General features: G+C 42.0%; 1 protein-coding gene across 1 annotated transcript in view; it reads left to right on the top strand.

Moving 5' to 3' along the window:
- Nucleotides 1-15,009, top strand: part of LOC119426445 (DNA polymerase alpha catalytic subunit-like) — a 73,525-nt gene that overhangs the window by 58,272 nt on the left and 244 nt on the right. Inside the window, exon 20 of the mRNA XM_037694007.1 lies at nucleotides 2,834-2,930. Within this exon, the coding sequence (XP_037549935.1) occupies nucleotides 2,834-2,930 (97 nt within the window). The remainder of the gene's footprint in view (nucleotides 1-2,833; nucleotides 2,931-15,009) is intronic.

Raw genomic sequence — 15,009 nt, 5'->3', positions numbered from 1 at the left:
ATATCACGATATGTACTGTGAAGGGTGGTGATAACGATATATATCACAATATGTTTTTGGTATAAAACTGGCAATAGGAATGAAAACAAAAGCACGGGGTGTCCTTTTGCCATCATTTATTTTGAAAACTGCTATACCACAAAATAATCTCATTTAAGAAAATTCCACCACTAGGTCCAGAGAGTTTTTAAATAATAAACAAATCAAGTATTAGGCTTCTTTCTTGTAACAGTGCAAAATATATCAAATGTAGTTTTAGCCATATGTTTTAAACAAAATACTATGTTGTTAACTCTTAACAGTTTCCAGTCTTCTCACTTAAGAAATGAACAGCAACAGAGCAGCAACTGAACATGCTTCACCCTCTAGTGGGCGTCTCCTTCCGCTTTCAGGAGAGCTGACACAAAATGGCGACCAGTTTCCTCTGTGGCTTTGACCAGAGGGTCTCGCAGTAAAATCATAAAACACAGAGTTCTTTTCACGGATCAGAGAGCAGGTTTCTCTAAAGATGACCAACGCTTACTTTAACTTTCGACAGGAAAAAAAACAACCTTTCAACGGAACACAGCGTTATGCGCATGCGTCCGAATACGGCAACACTACGGCAAGCCGGCCGTTGTTAGCTTGTAGCTTGACTACTTAGCTCTCGAAGAAAAGACTTTAACACCACTTACGCACAGTTTTCAACTAAAAAAAGTAACTATTAAACTGACAATTCTAATTTTACATCAGACACAGCATTACTGCGGTTAGCCGGTAGAAGACAGATCTCTATCATAGGCTAAATGTCTGTCGTTTCTACCGTGTACCGTTTATTTCACACATTCCTAGGCGGGGCTTGTTTATTTAGCACGGCTGTTAGCGACCATGAAGCTAAGCTAATCAGATCCGGCTATACGTAGTCCCATAGCAGGTTTACCAGTGGTGCACTGGTCATAAAAACAGTCTTCCTAACCTGCGTTCACATTTTCTATCCACCACTATTCACCATAAAGTTGTCAAGGGTGTCACAAAACTATAAATTAAACAAAGAACTGTCCTTTCCCGTTCATTGTTTCATCAGTGAGTCACATATGGTGAAGGTCTAATTAGCATTGATCGCAGCAGAGTTTATTTTTCTTTGTAGAGAAGTAAAGATTTCAGATAAACAATGTATTTCATTGAGGACGACAAAGATAATGTTACTAACACTGATATATTTTACCTTTACGTTAGATTTATTGTTCTGGATAAAGTTTTATAAGACAATAGCCTATGCTAGTTATCTAAACGTTAGCTTGCTAACTTGAGAGGTATGTAGCTAATGACAAGCAGGTTGGAGGATTGAAGATAATTTATTATTGTTGATTTGTTTTACAGATCAGTTAAAATAAACTTATTCTCTGTTCAGCAAAATACACTACACAGTATTGCTCCCTGCTTCGTCTGCGCTGAAGGTGAAACTTAAGTGAACGCAATGACTTGAAATTAGTCTTCATGTCTGCTGGGTACATTGTGCAATTACAGCTGGTTCCAGCATTTTAGGGGTGAAAATTACAAGTGATTATATCAGCGCATAATGGGACACTTATCACAGATACCGATAGATCCCCAAACGTCTATATCGGCCTAAATTATCGGCCCTACTGATATATTTTCATTTACCCTTGATTTATGCAGGTACATGAAAAGATATCGGTAGGGCCGATAATTTATCAGTCAGGCTCTGCTGAAGACCTTATATTGGGAGATGAAAATTGCAATAACTTGCTTGATTTTGCAAATGTTCACCTAAAATTTTGAGTAGTTGTAGCTAAAACTAACCCACAGCACGTATTTGGTGGTAATTCTAGCTAATACTTCCAACGTTAACGATTGGAGTCGGCTCGCCTGCTGCCATTTTTCGTTGTGGTCAACTTAATCGATTAGGAAAATCTGTCGATGTCGGCATGTTTAACCAACACATCATTTTTATCTTTTATCTCTTAAATGTATCAACTGAGATGTTTGTTTTTACGTCAGCAGAGTTCACGCCTAGCTTCAAACTGTTGTGGCAGATAAAGTCCACAGCTGCAGTAGCGTGGAGCCGGGATGAGTTGTAAACAGTTTTCAGAGGCTGAAAGGGTCAAAAGTATTTAAGCACTTCCATTTTGTCAGAGGCACCTGATCACACTCAGTTCTCTAATCTGCTGCTTTTCTAGTCACAGTCTAAATATTGGTCATTCAAAAACGATCATTAAACCCCACCCTTGGCACAACAGGATGTGAGGCAGGAGCTCAAAGTATCTACAGGAGCATGAGTTGTAGCTGAAGTTCCTTCATGTTGCTCAGTCTGGAGCACAGGAAGGTGCAGGAACCCCTGCGTGCATTTTCTGAGCTCAAACAACGTCTATGCTTTTTTTTAAAAAAGGCTCCATTTGACCTAAAAGTTAGAAGACACCTAAAAGTAATTCTAGATGTCTGCATTTAGCCAAGATTGATTTAAAAATTGATGGTGTTCCTCAAGGACCAGTGTTGGGAACCATTGATTTAGACCACAAAGCACTGAGCAGGTGCATAAAAAGGTCGATTGCTGGGAATTCACTAATTATTGTATCATGATGTGAACATCATAATGTTACAAGTTGGGCTTTTCATGGGAATGCACTTTCAAACTTATTCAAGTGTCATCAACGGATCTTGTACATTTAATGTGAGCGTGTTTTCAGTAAGAGGATTAAAGTACACCTTTAGGAGGATCGTGGTTCTGTTTCTGCCTGTGGGTTCTTGTCTCCATTACACAGAAAGCTTCTTCACAGCTACATTTTGAGCCTTTGGGTCGTGTTTAGTGATTCTGTCTGTGTTCTCCCTGCAGTACTCTGAGAAGGCCCTGTACAACCAGCTGTGCTTCTACAGATTCATCTTTGACTGGGAACACGCGCTCAACAAAGTACTAACACCCGAAGAAAGAAGTAAGACCGCACACTTCTGTCTGTTCACGCTTCTAAGCTGTTTTAGCTGCTTCCTTCAACTCTTTAGCTGCTTTTGTTTCGCTTGCTGTGAAACAAACTCTGCTTTTTTTTGTCCCGTTCTTACTTTTCTGCTGTTCTGCCTTTGAAATCAAGTTAGAGCCACTAAAAAAACAACAACTTTGAATTTTAATAACCCGCCAGTGCCTTCTCACACGTACAACGTAGCATTAGCAATCAATGTCTCAACATAAACCGTTTTACCCAAGCTGCACTTAAATATTCACCGGTGATGTGACACACACACAAACACACACAAGTCGCGGCGTTGGTTATGGGGAGGGGGGTTAAGGACATTCAGCTCCTCGAGTCGACAGCCCTAATTTAGGAGACGGATTCAATCACACACACATACAGAATGCAAAACGCTCCAATCACTGGAAGAAAGCAGGAAAGGGCCCTCCATCGCTCTCCCTCTCCCCTCACTGTCCATCTCGCCGCCTTTCTCTCCCGTGCTCCCTCGCTCCTTTCTGTCTCTCTCTCTGCCTCTCTTGGACAGGCACTCGTTTGGCTGTGTTGATTGAAAACAGGTTTTAGATTTGGGGAAATGATAGGGCGAGTAATGGGCGCGCTGACGAAAGGATAGCCCTTCTCCTGTAATGGGACATGGAGCGTATATTTCCCCCCTTGGACTCAAATAGACGCTACTCCAGCGATCTGGGTGCACTCAGTAGGCGTCAGCCACAAGGCCTCTTTAGCCACAGTTCTCCCTGATTGATGTCACTTGATTAGAAGGGGCCGCCGGGCCGAGTGATTTATTTATTTGATTAAATATTTATGTATGTATGTTATTTATGTATGTCTGGATCTGAGCGTGTGAGCTCAGTCCAGAGTGAGACAGCTGACTTAAATATAACGTGTAATCAACAGATGACCACTCAGAGGATGGAGGAAGCTGAAATAGAGGGATTGTGGGGGTGGGGGGGCTAACATGATTATAGCCTCCATTTTTGCTTTCTTTTATTTCTGTCTTTGCCCAGATGCAAGAAATCATCACCAATCAGTTCTGGACTCTCCTCTTTATGTTGCTCTCGTGCTTTGCTGCGTTGGTGATCCAGGCTCAGCCTTCATTGTGTCTCAAGAAGAAGAAAAACACCCGACTTTAATCTGACCGTTCAGCCGCTCTCGTAGCTTATTGTTCAGTGAAGTTCAGCTCTCTGGTTCAGCGTGGACCGAAAGTCAGTTTCTGATCGGAGTGTTTGTGTCAACAACAGTCAGATATTTGACCAGCGTTCGCTCGGCTAGGCCTGTCGCGATAAACAATAAATCAATTAATCGCACGATAAATGAAAATTATCGAGCTCATTTTCATTTATCGGCTTTATCGTTTCTTCGTGTCTCTCTTTCTACTGAAGACTCCGGTGCTCTTCACTGACCCCTCCCTTTCTCTCTTATCTGTAAAATTTGTTTTAATTTATCTAAAATTGCGTTTTTGGATCGTTAAAAGAAGCTAAGCTACGAGCTAAGCTAACAGGCCGAACCTCGGGGGGAAAACCCTCCGTCTTGTCGAAGCTCCAAAATTCACGGATGAGACTCGTGCCTTCGTGTAAAACGTTGTTTTTTCTGCAAAAAGGAGCTGAGAACTTGTTTACTGATTTTTTATTAAAAGCTTTGTGTGAAAAATTCTAAAGAGCTCAAACCACACCGAGCGTCCGCCATTTTGATAACGGAGGCGAGACAGCCCATGTCACGTCAAGGGGCCTCCCTCACATTTATCTTAGAAACACGCTGCTCGCTCCCTCTCTATCCATCCTTCTGTTCAAGCTTTCTTACACTGCCATCCAGTGGTCGAAGAAGTTACTACACACAAAAATTAACCAACGTTTCTTCTTAAATTTGACAATGATTACTAATTATTGTCAAATTTTAAACAATATTGTCGTTTAGCGCAATAATTTCTGAGACAATTAATCGCCCAGTAAAATTAGAAAAACTTTGAAAATCACTTTTGGTTCCACTAATTTACTGAACACCAAAGCTTGTTTTAAAAGCTGTGCAGCTGCAGGAGAGGGAACATCTGTCAAGCTGTAGGTCAGTCCCGGTGTCTTGGTGAACACGTTTCTCTAGTTGGTTTCCATACCGTCGCTGGTTTGCGTCTTGACGTTGATCTGTCGCACCTGCAGGGCGGATAATTCTATTTAAGCTTTTTAACACGTGTCTAGTGGTTATATTGAATTTAAATGAGCGGCAGCTGGAGAGACGGGAGTCTCCGTTCTGCTCGTCCTGTGATCTAGACCTGATCGTGTTCAGGGCGAAGGACTGACGTGTGATCGACGCTGCTCCCAGACCACCACGTCTTTGTTCAAAGTGTGTGAGACTTTAAAAAGCACAGTCCAGACATTTATATGAATGTTCTGCCAGTTGTGATCTCACAAAGTGGATTTGATTTTAACAGAAAATAAACTTTAACGCATGAAGATGTTTAAAAATGTTGAGTTATCTCTTATTTCTTTTGATCCTTACAAGAAGCCAGTGTAATCTTGTGAAAGTGCTCTTCAACAACGAGGCTTCAAACAGTTTCCGTCCACAGGCCAGCCGCCTTTAAATCAGTGGCTAATTACACTCCTGTGATCATTTGTCTGAACGCTCTTTGATGACTGACCTGATAAACTAATTAAGGTGTTATCTCGTGCCGCATCGTGACATTTGCACGTACGTTTTGTTTTTTACTTGAATAAAGGAACTCGCTTTATGTAACAAGCGTCTTCTGTCTGGAATCGACAGTTCTCCAAGATTTCTCGAAGGCTTAAAATGTATTTAGGAGAATGTTCATTGGTTCGTTAGGCTTCTTTCCTCTGACCAATGAGTCATTCGGGCCTTAAAGAGTCTCCTAAACTCCAGAGAGTTTTGTTGATGCATAAAATACAAGATGTTTAAATCAGACCTTTAAACTCTTGGTTCCCGTCAGACCGTTTTCTGTCTCTGTTCAAGTCTTTGACAGAGTTTCTCCTGTTTGTTAAACACACGACTCACGGAAACTGATTTATTTGTTCTCCTCGTTTCAAAGCACAATGTTTCGTTGTAGACTGGAGAAAAGAAACGAGTGGAAAATCAGCCAGAGTCCAACTTTGAAAGTTTTAAAGAACTATTAAGATTATTTAAAAAGATTACGAGAAAATCTGCCGCCTTTGGAACAAATGAAGACGCGAGGAGAGGTGCAACGTCTTTGTATGAAAACACTGAAGTTATTGTTGCAAACTGCAAATATTCATATTATTTTACTGTCGCAGCCAAAGTAATTGTAGATAAACCATTTATACGGTAAACCCTGGTAGTAAAAGTCAGTTTAAACTACTCCGTCAGGCAAGAGGTCAAATTTACGACAGCCTTGTTGAGCCTTGAACACACCGCTGTGTTTGAACTGGTTTACATCGCTGCTCTTGACGTGAGCACGTACAGAACCTCACGCTGCTGCAGAACATAGGCTGGAGGTGTCGTCCTCGGTGGTGGGGCAGTAATACCCCATATTACTGCATTACACACCCAGGGGCCACACGGCTCAGATTACAGGGAGGACACGTATAATCCTGCACGCCTAACTCTGCTCTGCCCGTCCGAGCATCTCTGAGCATAAAACCAGAGTCACAAGAACTTTACATTTCGTAAAGCTTCTGCTTGTTGTTGTGTGAACGTTTATGAATCAGTCTCTCTGTTATGATCCTCTTCCGTACGTTTTTCAGCGTCTTTCTCGTTCCACAGTTCTTAAACTATTTCAACAAATCATGAATCAAAATGTTCGGCTCTTTCAGGACAATCCTTCTGTGACTTTTGGTTGTTGTGCAGCTTTAGCTTTTTGAAACATTTTAGCCTTTTCTGACATTTTTTCCTCATATAAAATGAATTGAGCTCATTTTACCTCCTTCAAATCTTTAGATGTGTTTACAGCCTTTTACTGCTCCTTTCACATTTTGTTCTGCTTCAGCTTCTTTCAGCTTCCTTCAGCTTCTTGCTGCAAATTTAAACTTGTTTGCAGCGAATTTCAGTTAATTTCAGCTTGTTATGCTCCTTTCAACTTATTTCTGCAAGTTTCAGCTTTTTCTGCTATTTTGTTGACTATTTAGCTGTTTTATGCTAATTTTAGCTTTTTCAGCCAATTCCATTTTTTTTGCACTCATTTAAACTTTTTCAGCCTAATTCAGCTAAAACGTGCTCTCCCCACTTCCTTATGGTTATTTAAGCTTCTTTCTGTCTTTAGTTAATTTTCAGCTGTTTTTTTCTCATTTCTGATTTTTTTCCAGATTATTTCCACTTTTTTAGCAAATGTTTTCATTCATTCAACCTTTATTTAAACAGGTTAATCCCATTGAGCCTCGAGGACTCGTTTACAGGAGAGACCTGATTTAACAAAGAACGATGACAACAATGGACAGTTATAAAAAGTCATACAGATTTTTTTTTTTTTTTACAAATAGGAAGGCTAAAAAAGAAACAAAACAGCTAGATTCTACGACGACTGTAGAAACTAAAACCAGGAACATGTCTGCATTGGTCCCTGCCAGGAGTCCAACAGATGCTTAAAGCCACTTAGAGAGGTCAAAGGTCGAGTAATTTCTGCTTCTTTCAGTATAAATGGACAAAATTGTGCTCCCTTCACTTTCTGCTGCTAGTTTAAGCTTGTTCTACCGTTTCATCTAAGTTTTTGGCATTTTTAGCTACTTTCGGCTGTTTTCAGATACATTCATGTTTTGTTTTTTGTGTTAATGTCCAATTCTTTCTGCCTAATTAACTTATTTCTGCTAATTTCATCTTTTGCTGCTATTTCAGCTACTATGTAGCTATTTTTATGCTAAATTTAGCTTTTTCAGCTAATTCCATATTTTTAGCTCTTTTCATCTCTTTCCACTTCCTTCTAGTAGTTTAAGCTTCTTTCTGCCTTTTCAGCTAATTTTTGCTAATTTCAGCTTTTTATGCTCCTTTCAGCTTATTTCTGCTACTTTCATCTTTTGCTGCTATTTTGGCTACTATGTAGCTATTTTATGCTAAATTTAGCTTTTTCAGCTAATTCCATATTCTTGGAGCTCTTTTCATCTCCTTCCACTTCCTTCTAGTAGTTTAAGCCTTTTCAGCTACTTTTCAGGTAAAATTAGCTAATTTAAGCTTTTGTGTTTTTAGCTAATTCTCCAATTTTTGCTAATTTCAGCTTCTTCTTTTTTTAGCTAATTCTCTCATTTTTCTGCTAATTTAAAACAAATTCAGCAAATACATGTTCTTTCTGCTTTCTTCTGCTAACTTAGGCACGTTCTTCCATTTCAGCTAATTTCAGCTGTTTTTCAGCTCTAAGCATTTTTTCTAGTTTTACCTAGTTTAGTTTGATTTGTGAACCTGAAGTGGATTAAATCAACTAGAGAGCTTTGTGTTTTTGCTGCGTTGAGTTTTTAGTACGAGGATAAATGTGCATTGTTTCAGCTAAACGTGCATTTTTCTAACTTTAGTGTTTGAACTCAGATCCTTTAGCTTTCACTGTGGCTGAAACCGGCTCACGTTTCACTCTGTCGTTATTACTCCGTGGGTTTACTCAGTCCTCCAGCTTAACGTGAGCCGGGGCGGATGCTCCAGAGGTGGAGAGTGACAGAGCGGTGATTATGAACGCGTGGTGCAGCGGTTGGAAACGTGCCACGAACGCTGCAGCTCTGATCAACACACGAGTAGAAGAGCGTGCGTCTCCCCGACTCGCAGCGGCGCGCTCTCGACCTGTCACAGGCTGGACCCGCTCCTGGTAGCTGCATTTACTGGATGCAGAGACGACCGGGAGTCCTCGGGGGGCTTCGCCTGTTGGGAACGAGAAGAATAAGAAAAGTGGCGTTTGCTCGAAGCAGACGGTGACGGCTCGCGTCGCGCCGCTCAGTTCTTTTCGATGATGTGTTTTTATGTCGAGTCCAGGTGTGTTTTCAAGAGCGCTGCAGACACGTGTCATAAAAGACATCAGTGGAAAAGTGCACGGACACAAAGACGCAGATTGTGATTGTGCGCGAGCATCTTATCTACACGTACGTTGCGTTTCTTGTGCCTGATTGCTGCGACTGAGTAAAACATGGAGGTAATTTGATCCTCTGCAGGAGATCTGTAATAGATTACACACACGCTGTCCGTTTCTCAGCTGAGAGCATCCGTATCAATGACTCGGATCATCTCGGCTTCCTCCCCCCCCTCCCTCCAGGTTCCAGTCCTGAGTGTGGGCACTGTGATGATATAATTTTGTCGCATTGATAAAACATAAATTGTCCTCGAGTTTAGCTTTTCTAATGATCCATTTAGAGACGGCAGCCCTGCCAACCTCTCAGCGCTCCGTTTGCTCCTTCTTCTCTTTCCTCGTCTCCTCCTCCTCCCTTTTCTTTCTTTTTTTTTAAATAAAACTCTCCCCCCTTACTCCGTCTCCCTGCTCCCCCTCCCTCTCTCCGACAATACAAAGCGGGGTGGCAAAATCCACGGGTGCGATTGTCAAATCAATTATTCATTCTGTGCAATTACACTCACACAAAGAAGTTTCCCCGTGCTCCGAGTAGTGATTAAATTAACTGCTCTTCCAGCTGCCCGTCGCCGCAGCTGATGGAATATTCATGGAGGCGGCCGCCACAATGGCCGATCTCCATTAACTTCATCACGCTCACTTAATTACAGGCTTGTTATTGTATTTACACCTAGTTAGAGCGTGCAGAGCCCCGATCTGCTCGTGCCCGGCTCCACCAGAGTGTGTGACAACACCTAGTTAGAGCCGAGGTAACCTCTGGAGACGCTCGCCGTGCACGTGCACGAGCGCCGGACGTTGTGTGGATGCTCTCAGCCTTAGATCGCAGCGTGCGCATCTGATTGGTCCTTTCTTTCCAGGTTTTTTCCTGGGGGGCCTCTGCAGCAGAGCCTCTTCTCCACTTCCACCGCTCGTCCTTTCTTTTTATTGGCGCTGCGGCGTGCAGAGAGAGCGCCCCGTCTTTCGTTTCCTCTCCGCCGCTCTTAAATCCTTCTTTTTATCTGTTCGCCGCTCGGTGATTGAGTTGGAAACGAGAGAGCAGAGAAGACAAAGGGGGAGAATTATTTTCTTCTACCTTTCAGAAAATGATGACATGATTGCTTTCGCTTGATCATGCATCATCACCCCTTTCTTTCCTCCCTGCTCCCCCCACCCTCCTCCCATCATTCCCACCTTCACTAAAACGCGGATTATCTGGTAATAGTTGCTGCCGGTGTGCGAGTCAACCACACGTCTTCTCTGAGCGCGTGCACGTGTGATTACTGTTTGACATGTGGATGTTTTTAGTGGCTGAGTTACCAGGTTTTCTGAGTGTTTAACTGCCTGCGTTGTCGTGTGTATTCCTGCAGCGTGTGTATCTAACCTTTGTTCCTGTGGGCAGGCAGTGGGCTGCTATTTATCCAGCAGCCACTAATGCAGCACACAGGAAGGACGAGGCAGGAGATAGGGCCGTGGAGGTGGCCAGGAGATGACAACTGGCCATATGGACAACTGCGTGCACGTGTGTGCATGCGATCTAGTCTAAAACACGTCTGCGCACGAGGACTGGTCACTGTTACAGCCCAGCTGGTTCCTCTTTTTCATCTATGTGCTTTCCTTTATTCGAAGTGCACCTTAAACAATGATCTGGGCCTCGAGTTGCAGCAGGTTCCTGCAAATCAGTAAAAGTTAAAGCGTGTCAGCTTTGATGCATTTGTACGTAGAACAGGCCCACGATGACAATAAGTTAGATGTTAAGTGTGAAAGAAATCTAATCTAGAAAATAGTTTTAAAAGCTTAAACTTTAGAAAAATACAGGTAATAAATGAAGAGAAATAAATGAAGGAAACGGATAAAAGGTTAAGAGCATTTCTAACCATGTTGGTGCGTAGAATCCTGTAACAGATGAATTTGGGCTACGTTAAAAAAGCGAGGGTGTCGTCGTCGTATAGCCAAACTGGGAGCTGGTTTCACTGGAGAGGAGCGGGAACAACCACCATGGCAGCATAGACCTCTTGATTGGTGATGGAAAACATAAAGTTGTTTTATTTCATGATGAAATTTTGCCATAAAGAGCTTTAGGCAGGATTTTAAGTTACTTTAAATTTACAGGAAAACAACGGAGGGAGGTAAACCTGGATGAAATGTGACCTGTCTGTATGGATATACGTTTTTCAGGGATGTAATTGGATGCTCCACAAGTACCGGATTTTTCGGCCTATAAGTCGCGTTTTTTTTTTTCATAATTTACATGACCTGCGACTTATGTTTTAAATGTGCTATATAAAGAAATGTGACTTGACTTATAGGCCGAAGCAACGTATTTATGGATTTTTTCCTCATATTTATAAACCAATTGTTGGCTGAGATTTGACCGTTTTCATTCATTCTGACTGAAAAAAAAGAGCATCACCACTGTCAGCCACTAGATGGCAGCAAAGTAGCAGTAGGGCATGCCGTTGTATCATGTAATAGGTAAACATGGCTATAATGACAAATTCAAAAAAGTTCAAGACAAAAACAAGTGGACTTTACTTATTACACTTTATTGTTTTTGTCTTGAACTTTTTTTAATTTACCATGCCCTGGATGACTGAGAATCTTCACCAGCTATTAATAACACTATCAGCTTGCCATAGAACCTCCACCTTCGTTCTGCTCGCTGCTTGGAGCAAGTCAAACCAGCTGCACCGCCCGTTTTTAAATGCAGCTGATTTGACCATTAAAGTGCATTTATTAAGTAAAAATTCAACTGAGACACATATTTACTATAATTTTGAGCAAACAAATAATGTTTTAAGTGTTAATCTTGTTAAAGTCCTCCCGTGCACACTCCCGCGGCCGCCATTTGTCAGCCCATCGATTGTTGTCACACCGGCCCACATCTCTGGGTTGTCAGCGGTGACTCATAATAAATGCGTCGTATACGGCGAGGCGATGTTTTTATGAATTGTTCCACTTTTTTAGACATATTTTATTTCATATTTTTTAGTTTTGTTTTTTTAAACTGCCTTTTTATTTGTTGTTTCTAAAAAAATATCCTTGTAAACACGGGACCTTTTGTCTACTCAAAAAGAACCCAAAATGCTGTAGTAACCATGTCGTGCCTGTGTGTGGCGCTGTAACACCACCACAAACAGGAAGCAAGGAGTGCAGCACATAAAGCTTCCAGGTAGACAGACAAAGGCCACGCCCACATGTCAAAGGTTAGTTTAGAGGAAAGCGTTGATGCATTGTTTTCATCGGGTGCTCCTAAAATATATAAAAACCTGCATATTCACAGTAACATCTCTAGAAGGGAAGCAAAATATCTTCAAGTACACGAGTCATTTGCTTCGTTGCTTGTTTATTTACTTACCGACTCGCTCCAAGTTCACAAACCACTTCCTGTGTGGGCGACCACACTTTTTATTTTGGCTTTGAAAGAACAACGGCCGCTGTCGAAGCGTGGTGAGTGGAACGGTTCGGATCCTTTAATGTGCTGGAGTTCTGCGCAGAGACCGTCGTCTCGAACGCACCTTGTAGCAATTGTTTAATTCTGATCCAAGTGAGGCCAAAATGAATTTCTGGCATCTGCAAACGACGCCCGTCACAAAAAGGTCGGAGCAGTTCATGCGAACACTTTGCACTGAACATGTGTTTATTTACATTTTGTAGTTATTTGCAGGATCAACTGGCCGCAGCAGCAGCTAGCTGTAGCACGTTATATATTTCTGTGAAATTGCAAGCGGTTTGGAATATATAAATGAACTTTTGTGTAAAATGTTTCAAACTGAAGCCGTTTTAAGAATCCACTTTGGTTTCAGCCCGTTCACACTGGTTTTCCAGTCCAATCTGAATTAAACTCTTTCTGCAATACGATGCTCTTCAAAGAGCTGTCTACAGCGGGCGAGACGGTGTTTTTGTCTAACCTTTCCTCTTAAAACGTAACGATCGCTTCAATTTTGTAAAGTAAGCGACGCGCAGCTGTTTTGTAGTTTTAACACGATTAAATAAAGTTCGAAACATTGATGTTACGATGAAAGAACAAGAAGTCTTTGAAATCTGTAGCTGCCAAATTGCTTCTCCTCAGATCAGTTTTGCCTCCAGTTTGTCTCGCTTCAGCCTTTTGTGTGACGGCGGTGTTATTACTTGGTTTCGTGCTACTTAATCTACACTTGGAGCTCGGTAATCTTGAGAAGGTTTGGTTGTGGTTGCTCGAGAGCCGTCCCTCCGTCTTCTCCTCTTTGGCCTTATTACAGACCACCTGAAGAGATAACAGGCACAAGATATTGACTTCATGCTCTCATTGGACTTTATCGATCTGAAGATCCTGTGTGGGTGCATGTTCCATCAGCCCGTCAGTCCAATTCTCTTTGCCCTTCCACCCTCAGCCTGATAGCATTACGTGCACGCACCGCTGGATCTGTTCGTAGTTCTACTGTTTGTAGTTGTGAAGTGTTTATTAGAAACGATGCTAAACCCCTGAACTTTGCTCAGAAGTTGTGAGAACCTACGTTGGACGGATAACTCAAGTCCAAAAGTGTTGGCTTGTTTTGTAAAATGTAAATCAAACCAGAGTTGAATGGTTTTCATATCTCGTGCACCCACGCTGGTACCGTGAAGCATCCCCTCTTCTTTTAGCATCGGTCTGTAGACATCGAGGAACTAGTTGGAGTTTGGGGAGGGGAACGTTGTCCGATGGAGGATTGTAGGAGGTCAACAGTCCAGTTTCTGCATCGATGGTTCAAGTTCACTTTGTTTCAGTCAGCAGACACACAGAACATGAAACATCCGTACCAGACGTCAAGACATTAAAATAACAGAAGTCACTGTTCGTTGAGAAGCTGATCCCTGCAGGGATGGGTGAGTTGTTTGGTCTGTTCACATCAGAGCAGCAGATTCCTGCGTCCAGATGGAAGACACCTGAACTCACCATGGAGTGCTGATCAGGATCTGCCAGAATCAGCCTGGCCTTGTTCACTGACCTCACCTTGTGCAGGTCAGTGGGGTTCCTACTGAGTCGGTGCCTTTCCAGATGTGTAAGCTGCTGTACGGTAGTGTTGTGTAAGTTGCCCATGCTCGAGGCATTAATGCACCCCTATACCATAATAGAGGCAGGTTTTTATTTTTATTTTTACTGTACACTGATGACAGACTGGATGGTTCCTCTCCTCTTTAGTACGGGGTCTTGGCGTCCAAGTTCACCAGTCTTGGATTTGTCTGATCGCAGAACAGTTTGACTGTGTCCATTTCAGATGAGCTCTGGCCCAAAGAACACGACGTTGGTTCTAGATGTTCACGGATAGCTTCTTCTTCCCATGATTTCTTTAACATCCATTTGGACGATGCAACAAACTGTGTTTATGATCGGTGGGAGTGTTCCTGGGTCCATGCAGGGAAGTCCAGAACAGAATCGGACCATCCAACGCCTTCTCTAAATTATTTCACGTTTCATTAAAGCCTTTAAATCTTTTGACGGTATTACAGACTCCGGATGATGAGATGTTTAAAGTATTTACAAATTTTTTTAAATGAAGAAACGTTCTGAGATTGTTCCACTATTTTTATGCAGTTTTTCTCAGACTCTTGAACCCCTGCCCATCTTTACTTCTGACAGGTTCAGCCTCTAAAAGCTCTTTTTATGCTCAGCCCTCGTACTGACCTGTTGTCACTTGATCTAACGTGTTGCTCAACGTCACAGAGCGACCGGTAAACAGAGAGCTTTGTCTTGCAGCTCAGCTCCCTCTTCACACAGAGCGTCAGATTGACCGATGGATTGGTCTGCAGTATTGTGGATGCTGTGCCGGTCCGTTGTGGTGAAGAGGGAGGGGCCCCGTCTTCACTTATTTAAAATGCGTTTCTGTCTTCAAATTCAAAATGACCTGTTTTTACTTTAAAATTGTCCCTTCCTTTATTTTAAACATTTGATATGTGTTGAGGAGAGTTGTAAATGATGGAGTTGTAAATGAAGAAGTTGTAAATGACGGAGTTGTAAATGATGGAGTTGTAAATGATGAAGTTGTAAATGAAGAAGTTGTAAATGATGGATTTGTAAATGAAGAAGTTGTAAATGATGAAGTTGTAAATGATGAAGTT

This window comes from Nematolebias whitei, chromosome 20, assembly GCF_014905685.2.
Source record: "Nematolebias whitei isolate Nwh7 chromosome 20, NemWhi1, whole genome shotgun sequence".
NCBI classification, from domain to species: domain Eukaryota; kingdom Metazoa; phylum Chordata; class Actinopteri; order Cyprinodontiformes; family Rivulidae; genus Nematolebias; species Nematolebias whitei.
Note: the sequence above shows the minus strand (reverse complement) of the source record. Positions and strands in the feature narration are given on the sequence as shown.